General features: G+C 47.4%; 2 protein-coding genes across 3 annotated transcripts in view; one reads left to right on the top strand and one right to left on the bottom strand.

The window, feature by feature from the left end:
* Positions 1–18,087, top strand: part of LOC135903402 (neprilysin-1-like) — a 553,033-nt gene extending 534,946 nt beyond the window's left edge. For both annotated transcript variants that reach the window (XR_011512359.1, XR_011512358.1), the window contains one exon: positions 17,993–18,087. The gene's annotated coding sequence lies outside the window, so the exon portion shown is untranslated. The remainder of the gene's footprint in view (positions 1–17,992) is intronic.
* LOC135903435 (uncharacterized) lies at positions 8,645–9,844 on the bottom strand. The gene has a single exon (XM_065433768.2). The coding sequence runs from the start codon at positions 9,842–9,844 to the stop codon at positions 8,645–8,647; it is 1,200 nt and encodes a 399-aa protein (XP_065289840.2).
* Positions 18,088–18,736: the final 649 nt, after the last annotated feature.

The raw sequence follows: 18,736 nt of genomic DNA, 5'->3' as shown, positions 1-18,736 counted from the left end.
CACTGGTGGTCGGGGCCTGGGTTGAGGGCGTCACAACCACGGCACACTTTGTCCTGAGGATTGGGGCACACGTCCATGCGGTGACCGAGTCTCCCGCAGCAGTGACACATGTCGACTTGCTTGCGATACAGGGTGCAGCGAAGTAGGGCGCCGCCGTACCTGACGTAGGAGGGCACTCGCGGTCCTTGAAAGGCCACTATGACCGTCTTGGTGTTACTGAGCCGTTTGGCTGCCAGGGCGTCGGGGTTGCGGGCGTGAACGATGTTGGTGTGAATGGACTTGGCGTCCTCCTCCAACGGGATTCCCCTGATGATTCCCTTCACCGTGTAGTCGGGGGCCGTCTCATAGGCACTGACCTCGTGGCGGCGATCACCGATGGTGATGGCTTCTAGTTGTCTGTACTTAGCGGCGTGAGTAGCGTGAGGTGTACTCACGACTATGATGTTTTGGCGGTTGTTGGTGCACACCGTGTCCTCCCCTGCTTCTTGCCCCGGTACGTTGGCCGCCCGGTAAATGGCCGACGCGAGGAGCACGGTTCCGGTGGCGGCAACGTCGAGGCCTCCTCTTGGTCGTATCACGACCTTGAAATCACTTCGTGGGAGTAGTGGCATTTTACTGTTCCTGATGACTTGCTGCTTGACGTTACGCTGTCTTTGACGCGAACGCTGTCGGTCGCCGTTCGCTCCCTCGCCGGTGCGGGAGTGGGTTCCGTTCTGGGTGTTGCTTTGCGCGGCCTCGCGGTTGAATTGGGTCTTGTATCGAATGGTGCACCAACCGTTGCCTTGGAGAAACTCTTCAGGGGAGATGTCCTCCCCGTTCACTTGAACTTCCATCACCGCTCCGGCGAAGCGAGCTCCGGTGAGGGTTAGCGTGGAGCTGGTGAAAAGCCTCTGTGATTGGGAAGGAAGTCGTTTCCCACCTTGAATATGGTGCCAGTAGAATCTTGGTGACTTCCTGCACACGCTGGTGTTACATTCATGAGGTGAATGAGCGATAATCACAGCGAAATTCTTGGAAAACGGAGCCGACGTGAAGTGCGTTCGCTCCCTTCGGCGACTTCTTCTTCTTCCAAAGCGATAGAAAGATCCAGCATTTTATCGCTTAAGATGATTTTTGAAAAGCTAACAGCGCTTGAATGCGAAACGCCAGGTGTGTATGCCGAAGATCTGCGTAGTATCAAACAGAAACTGGAGCTTTATGATGAGAACCGTTATCGCGGAGCGCAAGTGATAGCAAGGGTAGACGCGATGGCTATAGATGAATGGCCAACAAAACGTGCACTTGGACTCGAAAAAAGTCGCGCCGGGCGGAACCATATGTCATTGAAGATAACGGGATAGTAATGAGAGACAATGACAGCATAGGACGTGCTTTTGCTTGACATTACGAAGCGCTTTTTGCTTCTAGACCTGTGAATGCAGAGAGGTTTAAAGAAGAATTTCTTGAGAGAATGCCACGACTGCAAGATGACAGCAGAACAGAGTTGGAATCGCCCATATCACAAACGGAAGTAGAAAAGGCTATAGATAACCTGAATCTCGGCAAGTCCCCAGGGCCTGACGGTCTGAGCGCTTCGTTTTACAAGACGTTCAAAAAAGAATTGTCTCATCTGCTTACAGTCCTTTTTAATGAGGCTTACGAACTAGATGTCCTGCCCCGGTCTTTTGGGGAAGCACATACTGTATTAATACCAAAGACAGAAGAGACAGAGAAGTTAAAATTGGTTTCCTCATACAGGCCTATATCATTAACTAATTGAGATTATAAAATCTTGATGAAAGTGATAGGAAAGCGGCTACAGAAAGTAATTAGGGAATTGGTTGGTCCTCACCAAACATGTGGAATTATGGGGCGTTCGATTGTGACTAATATACATAAGATGCGGTGCGTGATGGAGTGCTGCGACATTATGCAAGCAGGGGTGGCAATTCTACAGCTCGATCTCGAGAAAGCGTTTGATTGTGTACCTCATGGTATTTTGCTTGACATCCTAGACCACATTAATGTCGGATCCATCATTAGAGATGGGGTAGCTTTGGCGTACCGGAACTGCACTACGCTATTCATTGTTAACAAGTCAGTGGGGGCCCCCATTAACCTAAAGCGTTCTGTACGCCAGGGCTGCCCACTGAGTCCCCTTCTGTTCAGTATATACATAGAAACAATGTGCCTAGCAATCATTAAAAGCAGCAACATTCACGGCTTCAGATTAAATGCATCGGAAGTTAAAATTCTGGCGTATGCCGATGACGTCGCAGTTTGTTGTACAGATAAAGAGAGTGTAGCTGCAGCTATCGCTGTAGTGAAGGGTTTTGGCAAGGTAACTGGAAGCATGGTAAACTGGGGAAAGTGTCTTGGCTTCTGGCACGGAGAATGGCCTTCCACCCCGGTCACTTTCGCCAATGTCAAGTGGCTGACGACACCCGTTAAATATCTAGGCGTCCCGCTGGAATATTACAAAAATAACGATGAGTATTGGCAAGATCAAACAAGAGACACACAGATAAAAGCGAACAAGTGGAAAGCTGGACATCTGTCCATGTTTGCAAGAGCTACAGTCTGCAATCTATTTTTTGTCGCAAAATTATGGTATGTCATGCAGGTATTGCATTGTTCAAGGGTACATATACAGAAGTTGCACCGAGTATTCGCAATATTTGTGTGGGCTTCGAATTGGGAACGATGCAGTCGAACGAATTTGTTCAGGCGAGTTAAAGACGGAGGTTTGGGAATGACGCACCTTTTTATACGACAGGTAGTAAACCGGTTTTTATTTTTCCGCGACTTAAGCGATCCTTTCTTGCGCACGGTGTGTCAAGTGAGGCTAAGGAGCGCGTTACCTGGCTATGTAGTCTGCACAGACAATATGAGCGGTCCTGTTTGTGGATTTCTTAAAGAAGTTATTTTAAGTGTACGGTTTTTGTCCGTTAGATTTTCAAATGAGTACCTTTTTTCAGTGAAACGTAAAACATTGTACAAAGATGTATGCGATGTAGTTCTCCCTGTGCCAATGTACAGGGCCATATACAGTGGAGGTCAAGGGCAAGATGTGCTTAAGCGGGTGAAAAGAATGCAAGTAACACCAGAGACCAAGTCTTTCTTTTTTAAGCTTCACACGGGTACGTTGAATGTCAAAACCTTTTTAGAAGATCGTGGGTTTTTCTTACCCTGGGGCTCGGATTGCTTGATCTGTAAGAAACCAGAAACTATAGATCATGTATTTCTAGATTGTTGGGCGGGTGTCTTCTTTTGGGATGTACTTCAGAGGACTATCAAAAAGGACTTTCCTTTAGATCCACAGGGTATTAGATATTTATCTATAGAAAACGATGACGGACTGCCATTCGACCTTATTATGCTAGTTAGCCTTCACTGTCTATGGCGCGCCCGTATGGCGGGGTATCACTGCGATCCGGATGCTCGGCCTGCACGAATGCTTTTCCGAGAATGCATGTCGAGATTTGTGGAAATTCAGAAAGCACAAGATTGTGTACCTGCGTGGCTGTCAAGGGTGGAACCCTTGACCGCGCTCAAAGAATTCTCAAATAGTCAGCCCTATAATGCTGACACTTGGTGCTGAAAACTTGCAAATTTGTCTTGTTGTCTAAATTTCATTTGTTGTTTGATATAGAAGTACAAAACAGGCAATAAATAAAAAAAAACTCGTGGCTCAGTGGTAGCGCCTCCGTCTCACACTCCGGAGACCCTGGTTCGATTCCCACCCAGCCCACCTTGCAAGTTGTTTTTTATTCATGAAGGGCCTGCTGGGATTTATCGCTCACGGCCAACGCCGCCGACACCGACACCGACGCCGACGACACCGGCATTTCTGCGACACGAGCTCCTTAACGCTGTCGCGTTAAAACTGGAGCACATTTTTGTGAACGCGCCAACGGAGCACCTTAGCCACTCTGCTCCTCCACCACCCCCGCTGCACGGCTGCACCACTCGTTTCAAGCACAGCACACCAAACTCACATTCAGCGCTGAACAGAGGGCGGTCGACGCAGTTGCATTTACATGACTTGCAGCGAGCAGCACATCCCTCGATGCCCGTTAAGCAAAGTCGGGCACGGCGACGCCACATCGCGGTTCGCAGAACTTCGCTGCCGAGGGGCTAGGCCACTTCGACATTTCAATTGTCAAGGAGGCACGGGTCACACAACGCAGATTCTGTACTGCCAGAGCTCACCGAGGCCAAAGCCGCTCTGCCGCACCGCCACTGCTCACGGCTTTCCGCCAAGTAACACAGAACCTACAACCAACACACAAGCAACGCACGCACAATCACACGAGCAATGTTTAACAACGCGCGGACCGGAGAACGATCACGCCGAGGACGATCACGCCTCACGCCACGGCGTCGCTCGGCGCCAGCATCGCGCCTTCTCAAATATCTCTAAACGATGCTGTCCCTAGGCACCTAGGATCAGGTCACGTGAGGGATTTTTGTACGACAAATAGACGCACGCAGGAACTGCAGCCTCGAACCGCCGTTCTCTTCGCACTGGACGAGCACATCATAATTGGATTTTTCCGTTCTTTCTGCGCATGCGCGAGGAGCAGTGTTCGCGAGAGAGAAAGGTGGGGACTTTCGGTCCTTGAGATTTCTCTTCGCCTAGGTACTACGGAGAAGAAAGTTGTTAGCTCCGTTCGTCCCTAGCCGAGCTGGCAACGCAATCGACAGAATGCGTGGCCGGCAAGGCGAAGAAGCCGTGGTCTAAGATGAGTTTGCTGCTATTTTAACGCGACAGCGTTAAGGAGCTCGTGTCGCAGAAAAGCCGGTGTCGTCGGCGTTGGCCGTGAGCGAAAAATCCCAGCAGGCACTTCATGCATAAAAAACAACTTGCAAGATGGGCTGGGTGGGAATCGAACCAGGGTCTCCGGAGTGTGAGACGGAGGCGCTACCACTCAACCACGAGCTTTTTTTTTCTTTATTGCCGGTCTTCGACGTACACATACGGCATAAACAGATACACTTCATAATGGTAAAAGCAATGACCGTCTTGGGCCCTTGCGAATAGTTAGAAACACTTGATTACCGCTAGTTCATCCAATATATGCATCCATTCGGGTGGTTCTGTTCTCGTTTTATAAGCTTCACGCAGATATAGCACGCTTTCAATGAAATGCTCTCTCGCAGGATGAATAACAAGCCTCTCATGGCGCTCATCCATTCTCGTTTTCCACAGGCTATGTAAACATATTGCCATAAACATGTCACATGGCATGTCTGCGTTCTCAGTTGGCAAGAAGCGGATGCCGTACGGTGTTATCGGTAATTCCTTTTTCAACGTTCTTTGTAGGATGTCCCACAAGAACATTGCATCTGAACAATCAAGAAAGATATGCTCAATCGTCTCTGGTTGCCTGCATCTTGAGCAGTTTACAGACCACGGCACAAAGATTCCCTTTTCTCTTAGCCATGGCTTCACTGGGAGCGTTCCACTGTGTAATTGGAAGAAAAAGGTTTTTGCGGATGACCGTATCGGCATCCGCTTCACTCGCTTGAGCACATTTCTTCCTCTGGATTCAACGCGGTACATAGAACGATAGACAGGCACAGGCAATGATACATCAAGTAAATCTTTGTACAGTCTTTTCCGTTTAACAGGTGCAAGGTAATTCAATGAAAAGCGCGTATGTAGGAAGTCAAAGGCCAATACGACTTCTCGCAGGAAGCCTCTGAGCCTAGGTCCTGTGGTGTAATCGGAGGACACAACGAATTGAGGCAACGCGTTGCTCAAACGTCTTTGAAGGACTGTGCACAAGAATGTATCTTTCTGATCACGTAGGAACAAAAATCTCGACACGACTTGTCTTAAAAAGAGATGAACCAACCCTAGGCCTCCACTTTTCACTGTTCTGAACAAATTAGTGCGACTAGAGCGCTTCCATACGGAACCCCAAATGAAGATGGCAAACTGCCGGTGTATTCTTTGTATGCTGACTCTTGATGCGCATAATGCTTGTAAAACATACCAAATTTTGGCCACTAAAAACACATTACACACTGTTGCTCTTGTGAATATTGATAGTTCTCTCCCACCCAGCCTTGCCGTTTTCGCCTTAATTTCTGCGACCTCTCCTTGCCAATAATCTTTGGTGTCCTGGTGGTGTTGCAGAGGTACCCCAAGGTACTTTGTAGGCTTATTTGTCCACTGCATTTTTTCAAAAAGTGAAGGCGTGTCTTCCCATTGTCCATACCATATCCCAATCGACTTACCCCAATTAATCGCACTCCCCGTCATTTTACAATACTTCGTCACAACATTAACGGTATTGCTTACACTTTGCTTGTCATCACAAAAAACAGCGACGTCATCCGCGTATGCTAACAATTTTACCTCACTGAAACCGACCCTAAAACCCCGGTCATGGCTCTCTTTTATTATCTTTAGACACAGTGGCTAGAGATATAGGGCAAACAGTAGAGGCGATAATCCACATCCCTGTCTTACGGAAGACCTGACGGCAATGCTGGGGGAGAGTGTTCCATTAACGATTACCTTTGTGGAAACGCCTGCATAGCACATTCTGATCCCTTCTGTTAAGATTGTTCCCACATTCACGTGCTCCAAAACATTGAAAAGAATTGTGTGTGTCACTCTATCGAACGCTTTTTCTAGGTCCAATTGTAACATGGCCACCCTACCAGAAAAGTCGTCACAGTGCTCAAGTACTGTTCTTGCTACGTGTACGTTTGTAGTTATTGACCTCCCCTTAATGCCACATGTTTGATGTGGCCCTATCAATCGTGTTATTATACTCTGTAGCCTTCTGCCCAAAACTTTAGTGTATATCTTATAGTCTGAGTTTGTTAAGCTGATTGGTCGATAGGCTCGCACGGATAGGAGCGATGAGGGATCGGTAGTTTTGGGTATCAGGACAATATGACTCTCGCGAAACGACGGTGGCAGTACCCGCTTTTCATGGGCTTCTGTTATAACGTAATAAAGAGCTGCAGCTATATCTGTTTTGAAAGCTTTATAGAATGATCCACTCAGTCCATCAGGTCCTGGCGTTTTCCCAGGGCTCAGGTCATCTATAGCCTGCTCAATTTCCTTGATGCTTATTGGCATTTCTAATCTATTTCGTTGTTCGTCATCTAGACTCGGCAAAAGGTGTAAGAAATCATTTTCGAACCCCTGTTCGCATTGCGTTTCATGTCCTAAGAGTTCGCTGTAATATTCTACAAAGGCAAGTTGGATGGTTTTCTTATCACGTACTATTTCATTACGGTGTGTTATCGCATTTATCTTCTTTCGTGAGGCATAACTTTTTTCATCCGAAAACGAGCGCTTTGTAGGTTGTTCTCCGCACCATAGATGTTCTGCGCGTGCGCGAATGATTGCGCCCCGATATTTTTCCTTATCGACAAGTTCCAACTGTGCTTTCGTTCGCTGTATTTCTTTAGCGAAACAACCAGGACGGATGCTTTCCATGTGTAAATAAAAGTTGAGCTCACTTTGTAATTCTATTTCATTTCTTTTTTCTTGGTGGCGTAAAATGCTGGACCTTTCTATGGCTATTAACTTTGTTTCTTGCTTAAAACACTCCCACCTTTCCGTGCAGTCACTGTGAACGCCCGATAACAGCTCTTGAATGCTATCTTGAATTTTTTTTATAAATATTTCATCCTGCAGCAATTTTTCATTGAATTTCCATAGACCCCATTTGAAGCTTGACGGCTTCTTTGGACCAAGCGAAAAACGGACCAAACTGTGGTCGCTAAAATAAACATGTTTGACTTCATAATCACTGCACAACGGCAACGCTTCCCCAGAAACATAGACACGATCCAGTCTGGCATGGCTGTCCCCTTGAAAATGAGTGAACCGAGGTGTGTCATTATTGGCTAAAACGTCGCCTATATCCTCTAAATTATGTTCTTCAACGAGTGCTGCCAAGAGGAGCGCACTGCCTTCGAGACGAGACAGATTACGGGCTCTGTCTTCCACTTTGCAGACACAGTTGAAATCTCCCATCATGACCATGGTTCTCTCACACTTCAAGTGACATTCCACGCTTTCAAAAAAAACCTTGCGCTCGGCTATTCTATTCGGCGCGTAAACACAGATAGCGCGGAACTTGAGATTGCAAAACATAAAATCGCACATTATAATACGCCCGGAATCATCACAAAATACATTTTCCACATTTATACCAATATTATTGCGTAGAAAGAGCACACAGCCCCCTGCTCTACCAACAGCATGAGAAACGCACACATAATATCTAGACATGAACGTTTGGACTAGGCGTTCGGTCCCTTCCTCAGTTTCTATCTTTGTCTCTTGTACAGCAATAATGTCCAGATTATTTTCGATGAACAGGCGATTAAGTTGGTACTGCTTCTTCTTTGCCGTAAGTCCCCGCACGTTAATCGTGCCTACGCGTAAGGGTGTTTCAATGCGTATCGCCATTTCTACGGTGAGGAGATCAAGCCCGATAGATACCAATAAATTTGCAGCTCTCGTCAGTGACGAAGGATCACTCACATTACCGTGGCGAGTCTGCGTTCAGCCTGCACTGTTGACTGGTCTTCCATTGGCAGATCAGAAGTAGCAGCATTTTCCACCACCCCCCTCCCGACCCTCCCCCCCCCTCCCGGCACGGGCAAAAACATGCGAACGCACGACCTGTTAAGTCCGCTGCGTCGCCGCCGCCTTTCTGTCCGGCGGTATGGTTGGCGTTGGTCTAAAGGTTGGCCTCCGACCAGTTACTGTCTTCACAGGTGGTTCGCCCGCACCCTGAGTGCTCGCATTCTGCTCTTCGCCGGTACTTTCTTCGTGCGTTCTTTTGGCCGCTGCCGCTGCTTTGCTGGTTTCCGTAGTGTCCATTACGCTTGAATCGTCCTCACTCGTTGCTACGGAGGGTTGCTTGCTTGTACTTGCGTCATTACTTGTTTCAGCGTCCTTAGCTGATGTAGTCTTGCCAGATGTCGGTATGGCTTCACTCGCTGCCTGATCTACATCTCGTTTCGTAGAAATTATGGCTGGGTCTTTCTTTGAAAGTGGCGTCAGCGATGGTCTCGACGCACTAGCACTTTCCTCTGCGTCGGCTTCGTCCATGAGGTGCTCGTTGACGACTTCCTCACTTCTCGATGGCCCCGCAACGTTTGCATACGTGCGCACACATTGACTTTCTTCGTGGCCGAAGCGTTGACACACAGAGCAACGTGGCACGCGGCACTCGCGCCTGATGTGCCCCGTACGGTTGCACCGAAGACACAGTGGAGCACGACCTGGCACGACCACTAGCGCCATTATGCCTGCTACTCGTAGCTGATGCGGTAGATCATCACGTGTCACACCTGGCTTCAGCTTGAGGGTCACTGTACGCATAGACGACCCTTTGTCCGTGATGCCTGGTACACGCCATTGCTCTTTCTGGACGTCGTTGACTTTCCCGTATGGAGCAAACGCCGCGTGTACGTCTTCGTCGTGCACATTGTGCAGCAACCAGTGGAGTTTAACCCGGACATCTCGGTTATGTGGATCCACAACCAAACATCGTCGTTCCTTGACTTGAACTTCCGTATACTGCAGCATTTTCTTTGTCGCCTCTGCACTCTCGAACGTCACCGCCCAGACGTGGTTCATCTGGAAAGCCCCCAAGGCGACCACCTCGGGGAGCAATTTCAGATGAGCCAGCGTGTCGCGAAAATCTTCGACACGGAATGGTCTCGCTTTCACGTCGCCGTGAAGAAAAACTGTGTTTAAAACACACGAACCTGTACGCAGTGGTGGCAAAACAACATGGTATTCCTGTTCAACGGACGCAGGCATCCTGTTTCCGCGGCTTGGCATAGCCGCAAACACCGCCCCTACGGAGCGCGACATTCGACGTCCGTACCGAACGGTAGCCGGAAGTAGAAACCACTCAGCCACGAGTTCGATGCTTCAAAGCGGTACAAAAGCGTCTCTAGTGAATGCGGTGTCGCCTTAGAAACGAGCTGTTTCGTGCGTCTCTTGCTCAGGCGCACATTTCGTTGCCGCGCCGAACGCTGCGTTGCTCGACGCTCACCGCGTCCGATGCGGGGCGCGTAGTCGCTGTGCCGTAGCCCATTGACGGGTCGACGGGAACGCTGTCGCGTTCCACTCTTGAAGGCGAAGCTTAAGCGCCCTCCAATTTTTTGTTGCGACGGTAGCATATTAAATTTTTATAGTCGCAGGGGGATACGCTTGGAAGTGAGGTGTCTTCTCGGATGACTTTAGTGGCAAAGCATTACATAGTGCCGATGCGCCATTGTTCATTAGTGTCGTCGAGCAAGGTCAGCATAGCGCACACTTCAGGAGATTCGCGGCAACGAAAACAGCTTATGAATTCGACTGCCGTGCCGATGCGAGTTTGTTGCTTTTTTGTTTTTTTGCTGCGTTTTCATATTAAATTCTGATAGTCTCAGGGGGATACGGTTGGAAGTGAGGCGTTTTCTCGGATGCCTTTAAGGACAAAGCATTGCGTCATGCTGATGCATTGTTCGTTAGTGTCGTTGAGCATACCACACTTCAGGGGAATCGCGGGAACGGAAACAGTTTGTGAATTCAATTGCCATGCCGATGAATTAGTTCTTAATCAGGGTGTCTACCAACCGGGAAAACCGGGAAAACCGGGAATTCTCAGGGATTTTGAGTAGTCTGAAAAACTCAGGGAAAACTCAGGGAATTTGTGCTTCTATCAGGTAAAATTAGCTGTAATTTTTTTTAGAGGGTCAAAAGTCGCGGTAATGCTGGCTCGAGAAACAGACAGGACTCGTAACGAATCGTCGTCGGCTGGAGGAGTTGCCAGTGTACAGTCAACGACCGACTTTCCGGATTCCCGATAACTCGGACGGCTTCGCGGCACCACCACGTACCCCCAAGAGTCAATGTATCATAACGTCTGAAATTTCAGACGCAAGAACTCTTCGCCGTCCGATTGTCTAAACGTTTTGCGTGATCGCAGGTCCGAGACGGCATTAATGAAAACCACCACCGCTGCTATTTTGATTACCTCGCCGCCTTGGACCGGTGCTCTCGCACGCAGATCCGCTGGCAGCCGTAACCACCACTGCGGCAACGCTAGGCCTAGCTGCTTCGACGTTCACTGTTAAGCTTCTTGTCGTTCGGTGCCGTGTTTCTTCATTTCTCCGCTGACAGTAATAATTTTGTCTTCGAAGCTCGGAAAGCACGGCGCATTGCATAATGCTCTTTCCCGCAAGTCTGCTTCGCCTCATTATACTCATATAACGCGGTGAAGCGTAACAAGCGTAGGAAGGGGCAATTGTCGCGGGACACTGTATGTATTCCTTAATTTTACACGTGTGCACCCGCCCTCACCTGTCACAGTAGGAGCACCGATATGCCTAATAAGTGCACTGACAGGCATTCAGAGCTTTTTCAGACGTACATGTGTCGATTTTAGCCCTTAAGGGCAGTCAAAGACATGAATTTATTTTTTCGGACTGCCGGATTTTTCGGAAGTTTTCGCGGCCCCTAGGGGGTCCGAACAATTGGACGTTGACTGTAAATTGACCAAGAGTATTCTTCAAATGGTCCGTGGGGCGAACGCGCGGCGAAAGGAGGACGAGAACAGAAAGGATCGACGCACTGAGCAATGAACGGGGAATTAAGTTTTGCGTGATTTTGCGTGAAGGGTAAATAAATGAAAAAAAAAGTATGCGACCGCTTCTTTGAAGGAGCCTGCGCTTAAAAAACAAATTGTTGGCTGATGCTGAGATGCAGGTGTCCCTCATCCAAACCAAAATAAACTCTTTAAAGCAGTGAAACCCAACACTGAGGCGTCTTGCGCGAGCTGAGAGTATGTCAGGACAGTTGCATGACACTGAGCATGCTATCAGTTGAAAGAAATAGCTCATATTCGAAAATATTTGGTTCTGTATGCATCTACTTTTTATTTGTACTAGAGAATGTCCAACTAGATTTGAAAATATTTTCGAAGACATTTTATTTGCTGTGCATTTTAATAACCCCTCCCTTATATTCTTTTTTTTTTGAATAACATAAACACTACTCCTTAGTATTCAAATCGGATTAAGTCGGTTTTCTTTGAAATTTTTTTCATATGCTTACTAGAGAGTGACAGCATAGGGCGATATGATTTCAGCGCGACTTGACATAAAACATAGTTCTGCATCACTCAGGGAATTTCGCAAAAGCACTCAGGGAAAACCTGGAAAACTCAGAAAATTTGGAAATGTCAACATGGTAGACACCCTGTTAATGTAACTGAGCATACAACACACTTGGAGATTCGTGGGAATGGAACATTTTGTACGCTGTATGTTAAAGTACTAAAACTTGCGTCGCCATGCAATCTGAGCCGTAAATCGTTGTGAAATCAGTACAGCCGCACTGGCAAAACACTACGCCCTGCGAATGAATACGGAACAAATGTATGTCACAGAAAAATGGCCGTCATGCAATTTCATAGCAGTAGACCCTCGGAAAGCTGTACAGTAACACTGATATTGGCTACGTGGTGCAGATTCGTAGCGATCCTGAGGTGCTTGTGCGCAAGGGTAATTAATGAAGGAGCGCGTATTGCTAATCCCTGCTGTTACGATGTCTAGCTCATATACGGGGAGCTCTATGTGGGCAAAACAAGGGCTCAGATCGCTACAACCGCGTGCGAAATAGCTCTGAAGGCCTGCCTGTACACTTGTTCGGCGTCTCCGTGCTTGTACTGCGACAGGAGACCTGACGGCAGGTGCGCACACTATATCCTCCGACAGTGGCCGCTTTCCACTGTTTGTATACGTCTCCGCAATACACTGCGCATGCTTGATTGCGCGACATTGGTGCCTTACGGCGAAGCTGACTTTAGGCAAACGGCATTGTGCAACGCTCGAGCCATGTCCGCCACGGCGGTTAGAAAACGTATACACATTCAAGCTATTTGAGCTGCATCATTTTGTCGATGTTTACCCCTCTTTACTAAATGAAGAGTATAACGTACGCCTGTGTGGGTGATTTAAAAGATTGATAAAAAGCCTGGTAACCTATGTGCAGTCAGTCAAAAAACACTATTTATGCAGGTGTCCACGCTCCTGTAAAAAAAAATGCAATTCAATGATGACCCTCTGGAGGTGGATCCTCACCTATGTAAGCACAGCCGGTTCATCAGTCGCAAAGTAGGAGCTGAAAAGAACTTTTTAATGCTCTTTATACGACATTGATAGCTATTTATTTGTGGGCAGCCAGTGACAAACGCATTGTTCTAAACAGTGAGACTTGGCCTTAATCCGCAATGCTTATGTGGCGAACAGGAGAGCAAACAGTGAAAACAATGTTTTCATACAAGGCAAGTCATCCATGTAGTGGAATTGCGTTTATCGTTGGCGTAATGTTGACGCATTTACTTTCTGAAGTCCAACTTTTACTGCAACTTAGTTTCCATTGGTGCAGCTGCTTCTACTGGAAACATCCAAACTATGATTTATCAAATCAGGTGGCTGTCTTGTACTTTTAGAAATTTTCCTCCGGTCTTAAGTCTTTTCTGAATCTGGAAGAGCTGGCTGATTGCACAAACCACGGAGCCAATATCAGTGTTACTATATAGCTTTCACAAAGGTCTACTGCTATGAAATTGTATGACGACCATTTTTCCTTAGGATACATTTGTTCCGTATTCATCCGCAGGGCATAGCACTGTTTTGCCAGTGTGGCTGCACAGCTCTAACAACCATCTACGGCTCAGATTGCATGGCGACGCAAGTTTTAGTACTTTCACATACAGAGTACAAAATGTTCCATTCCCACGAATCTCCAAATGTGTTGTATGCTCAGTTACATTAAGAATTAATGCATCGGCACGGCAGTTGAACTCATAAACTGTTTCCGTTTCCGCGATTCCCCTGAAGTGTGTGTTATGCTCAACGACACTGATGAACAATGTATCGGCGCGACGTAATGCTTTGCCGTTAAAGTCATCCGAGAAAACGCCTCACTTCCAACCGTATCCCCCTGAGACTATCAGAATTTAATATGAAAACGCAGCAAAAAAACAAAAAAGCAACAAACTCGCATCGGCACGGCAGTCGAATTCATAAGCTGTTTTCGTTACCGCGAATCTCCTGAAGTGGGCGGTATGCTGACCTTTCTCAACGACACTAATGAACAATGGCGCATCGGCACTATGTAATGCTTTGCCATTAAAATCATCCGAGAAGACACCTCACTTCCAAACATATCCCCCTGCGACTATAAAAATTTTAAATGCCACCGTCGCAACAAAATAGCAACAAACTCATCTTGGACCACGGCATCTCCGCCTTGCCGGCCACGCATTCTGTCGATCGTGTTGCCAGCTCGGCTAGGGATGAATGGAGCTAACAACTTTCTTCTCCGTAGTACCTAGGCGAAGAGAAAATGCAAGGACCGAAAGTCTCCACATTTCTCTCTCGCGACCACTGCTCCTTGCGCACGCGTAGAAAGAACGGAGAAATCCAATTATGATGTGCTCGTCTCGCACTGGCACGTGCGGATTCCGTTTTCTCCTAGCGACAGCTTAGAAAGGTAGCGGTTCGATTGCGAATTTCTAACGTGCTCGGTCTGGGATTTCTGCGATGTCAGGATTCAAGATCGAGGGGCTACCATTCTTCTGTATTCGGCTGCAAAAATTACTTTAGGAAGCAAGCGTGAAGTACGAGACGTTCATTTGAGGGATCCCCAGCCGTTTGTGTGCAGGCGTTGTATTCGTTTGTCCCCTGACTTGCCGGCACTGCAGAGTGCGGTGAGTTTACGCTCAGACGCTGGCAACCCGCGTGGTGAGGCAGTAGGCGCGGACGCCCCATTTGGTGATCCCTGTGTCTGAAAGGGCAATGTTATGATTGGTGTTGTACAAGTCGCGGGTCGCTTTTTTCGTCGTGACGATAGATTGGATTTTTTACAAGCACTGCTCCAGGAGGGCACATGTAACCGGCAAACGGAGGCCTCACGAGAGCACCTGAGATAATAAAGCAGGCGGCGCAGGATCCCCAGGGCACCCAAGGGGTAGCGTGGGGATCAAAGCTGGAAGGAGGGCGGCCCGTGCTCCAACACACGGACAAGTTAGGTTCTAGCTTTGGTGCCCCGTTGCCACTTCAGTGTCCTGGAGGCACCGCTAAACATGCTAAATAATGACACGTTGTTACAATTAGTAAAAAAACACGATTGAATAAATGTAATTACGTCCAGCCGCCAACTTGTGACGCTATGTTCAGCACTACCGCACCCCGCAACATTTTTCTATATATGCGGCCCGAACTCTACTACGGTTGCTACTGCTCCCACAGAAACATCTGTGATGTTGTGTACAAGGTACATCGCCGTAAGGCGCGAGAAAGCTATGATCGGTCACGACTGACGTAGCATGAGCACCGCAGGTGTGAGAGTCTGTCCGACACAGCGGTCGCCAAATCGGGCGTCAGTGCCCGCTGGCCCGCTGCTTCACCATTTTACCGCACCAGCAGCCAGCGTCGGAGGGTAAACAAACTCAACCCCGATGGGTGGATGGATGATTGAGGCTCAACTCTTTGAATCGGGTCGGGGAGGCGCGCGCCACATAGCCTTGAATGGTATTATATGAAGGCATACCTATGTATTTACTCCTTTACTTTGCGTTGATATTGACCACCAATCAGACAGCCTCCGTTTCGTTATTTCTACCTGTTCAAAGTCTACTTTACTTTCACTGTCTTTAAAACCCAAATATTTGAATAGTTCCCCGTTACATTCAACTGCAGGGTGAAGTTGTTTACAAGCAAATGTCAGGTGTTCAGCCGTTTCCTCCTCCTCTCCACGTGCCCCGCACAACAAATCTATCTCCTGGTATCTGGCTCGGTACGTTTTAGTCCGCAGTACACCTGTCCTGGCCTCAAACAACAATGAGCTTCCCTCAGAGTTATCGTAAATATTTTCTTTGGCTATTTCTTGCTTAAACGTCCTGTACGTCTCTAATGCTGCACTCCGCAATGCCGGAACGCCTCAGGACAAACGCCTACAACACGCGCTAAGAAACCACCTTCGTAGTACCTAGGCAGAGTCATATATTCAAGGCATAGAGTTACTATACTGACTCTAGAGGACAAGCTACCCATAGGGCCCATGCATTGAAATCGGGTGCCTATTATTAGAGTGCCTATTCTAGCCGCTGTAAATCGGGAACCGCAAGAGCGCCGCCATGTTGCTACGCGCCGAGGTTGCCAGCTCCTGAGACGCTTGCTAGACTTGGTGACAGTAGTCAGTTTTAATCCGGCAACCGTAGCAACGTAGCTATGGCGTAGCAGCATGGCGTCTCGCATGTAGTGTCGTGATGTGTGCGCGCTGCCGCGTGTTTGGGCTTTATAAGTTGGTTCTTTATTCTATCTTGCGGGACGGTGTGGGTGTGGTCCATGTTGGCCGTACAGGTGGCAGTTATGCAACCGAGGAATGATCCTGTTGAAGTTTCCGACGGTATGCGGTTTTCAGCGGTCACGCCTCTTGCAGGAGTGCCACTCGACGAGGTTACGAGCTTGAAGCTGTGGTCAGATTCCTCGTTGCCGTTCCGTAATTCTCTTCGCACGGACGCGGTATGTTGCAAAAGCCGCTTTCGCGATCTATCATCGCGACGATAGATCGTTTTTTTTATTATTATAAGTACTGATCCAGCTGTAGGGCACATGTAACCGACAAACGGAAGTCTCAGGAGAGCACCTGAGATGACAATAGAGCAGGTGGCGCAGGAACTCCAGGGCACCCAAGAGACAGTGGGGGGATCAAAGCTCGAAGCAAAACAGTACGTAGGTTGCGGCCGCCGAGGCAGGTGTGTGCCAGGGAGTGTTCGCACGGACAGCTCCCCTGGCACGCGCAGCAGTGCCTCGCAAGGTAGAGATACTTTAAAGGCACCTGCGCCCATTATCTTTCTTTTGTCTCGGTGGAGTGAGCACGATTAACGAGAATAATATGGAGGGCATCCGGTGCAGTCGCGAATGCGTCATGGCAAATGTAGCTCGCGTCGCCTGGCGTGTGTAGTAGTATCAGAGCTGGTTGTATGAACTTTATGCATAATACGCTTTGTTACGGTACCTTAACGGAATGGGTCTAGAGGACGGTGTTCGTACATTTTTTCTTACCGCCATAATCCTACACCCCCACTACAAACACTCATACATACACCCCCCCCCCTTTTTTTTTATGTATGCATACAATTCCTTGCCATGACGGATCATAGCCTCCTTTATTTTTGAAAAATTAGTAGGCTATGGACGGATTGACCAGTTCAAGTTGTCAACTTGTGAGTAACTGTCATAGGAATCACTGTAATAAACAGAATTCCACGATCGGATTATATACTTTCATATTTTGTTGCAACACTGAGGACTACATAGAACTTTATTTTGTATATGTGAGAGAAGTATGTGGATATCACGAGCTTAAGCCAATGTGCGATGCACAGACAAAAGCAGCTGCTACAACATGAACTGCATTGAGGGCCACACAACACATACGCAATTAAAGGTGCTAAATATAGGGGAAGCTTCAAAATACGCTCTGTAGCACTGCAAAGTATAAGATATATTGTATGTGCTTAATAAATGTTCAAAAAAACAATGAATTAATATCCCATTTGCCTTCAAGTTTATTACCAAGTTCAAGTTTACTGAAGTTTATTATGAGCATATGTACAACAGGAATCTACTCACACACCCGCAGTCAAGGTGGCTGTTTGAGGTGTGCTGGCCGCTCCAGTGTAAGAAAAAGAAATTGGGTGAATGTCGACACCAGTGCCACTGATTGCCTCTGACCTGCATTTGTCTCCACGGCCTCTTGGCTTGCGGAGTCTGTATGAGGGAGCTGCTGTGGCTAGGCGTAGGCATTGTCTAAGCAAAAAGAAAAGGCCATTCAGATGGGGAATTATGGAAATAAATGCAGTTGTTATGTCTGCTTCTTGCTCTCTTCTTGCCTAAAAGTTTTCAAACATAGTGTCCAGTACACACCAGCACTTTGACTGCTTCTGCTTTTTACCTGCAGGTGTTGCTGCGAGATCCTGAGTATGGCTCTGCGTGCAGCATTGTAACAGTTGGTGGAGGCATTTGAAGTGGTAGCCAAAAATATAAAGAATCATCCTTGTCTGCATGAATGCTTTCAATTTCTAAATGCAGTGGTAACTATCACTATTAGTGCAAGGGCCCCCACATCTATGCGGCAAGTGCCATAGCTCGAAACTGAATTTTTCCTTTAGTGTTTCACGTGGCGTCTGATATGTCCACATTAGATGTGATGTGTTTGTTTTTATTTATCCCAGTGTGGAGAGAGCATCATTAAATTGTTTTTTTATTTTTGCGTGTCTTGTTTTTTGGTTTATTTCTGAATTTATCAAGCAGCAGTCTCATGATGCTAAAGTGACTTATGTAATGGCAATCGGCTTTTGTTTTGCAGAAAAACAACGCATTTCCTCACCCATTGTTTGACATCCCCTCACTTGCATAACTTTGCAGAGTATTCTACCTATATTGATTTGCTTGACCTCCACTAAAGAGTCTTACATTTTCAAATATGGCTCTTTCTTAAAATCATTCGACACTTCTCATAATTTCCGTACCTTGGGCTCCTGATACTCTGAATTCACCATTTTTGCTTGTTTCTGACTAGAAATGTCTTCTTTAATTTACAGCTTAAATTTTACCTTTGGAACACACGGAAGGGCTTGCCATTGCATATCTGCATAAAAGGAAAACATGTTTCATTAAACATTTGCAAAATCCAATTGAAGAT

Source organism: Dermacentor albipictus, chromosome 2, assembly GCF_038994185.2.
Source record: "Dermacentor albipictus isolate Rhodes 1998 colony chromosome 2, USDA_Dalb.pri_finalv2, whole genome shotgun sequence".
Taxonomy (NCBI): domain Eukaryota; kingdom Metazoa; phylum Arthropoda; class Arachnida; order Ixodida; family Ixodidae; genus Dermacentor; species Dermacentor albipictus.
Note: the sequence above shows the minus strand (reverse complement) of the source record. Positions and strands in the feature narration are given on the sequence as shown.

Bases quoted from the DNA above. Each gene is read 5' to 3' on its own strand.
- LOC135903435 (XM_065433768.2), bottom strand. From the start codon at position 9,844: ATGTCGCGCTCCGTAGGGGCGGTGTTTGCGGCTATGCCAAGCCGCGGA.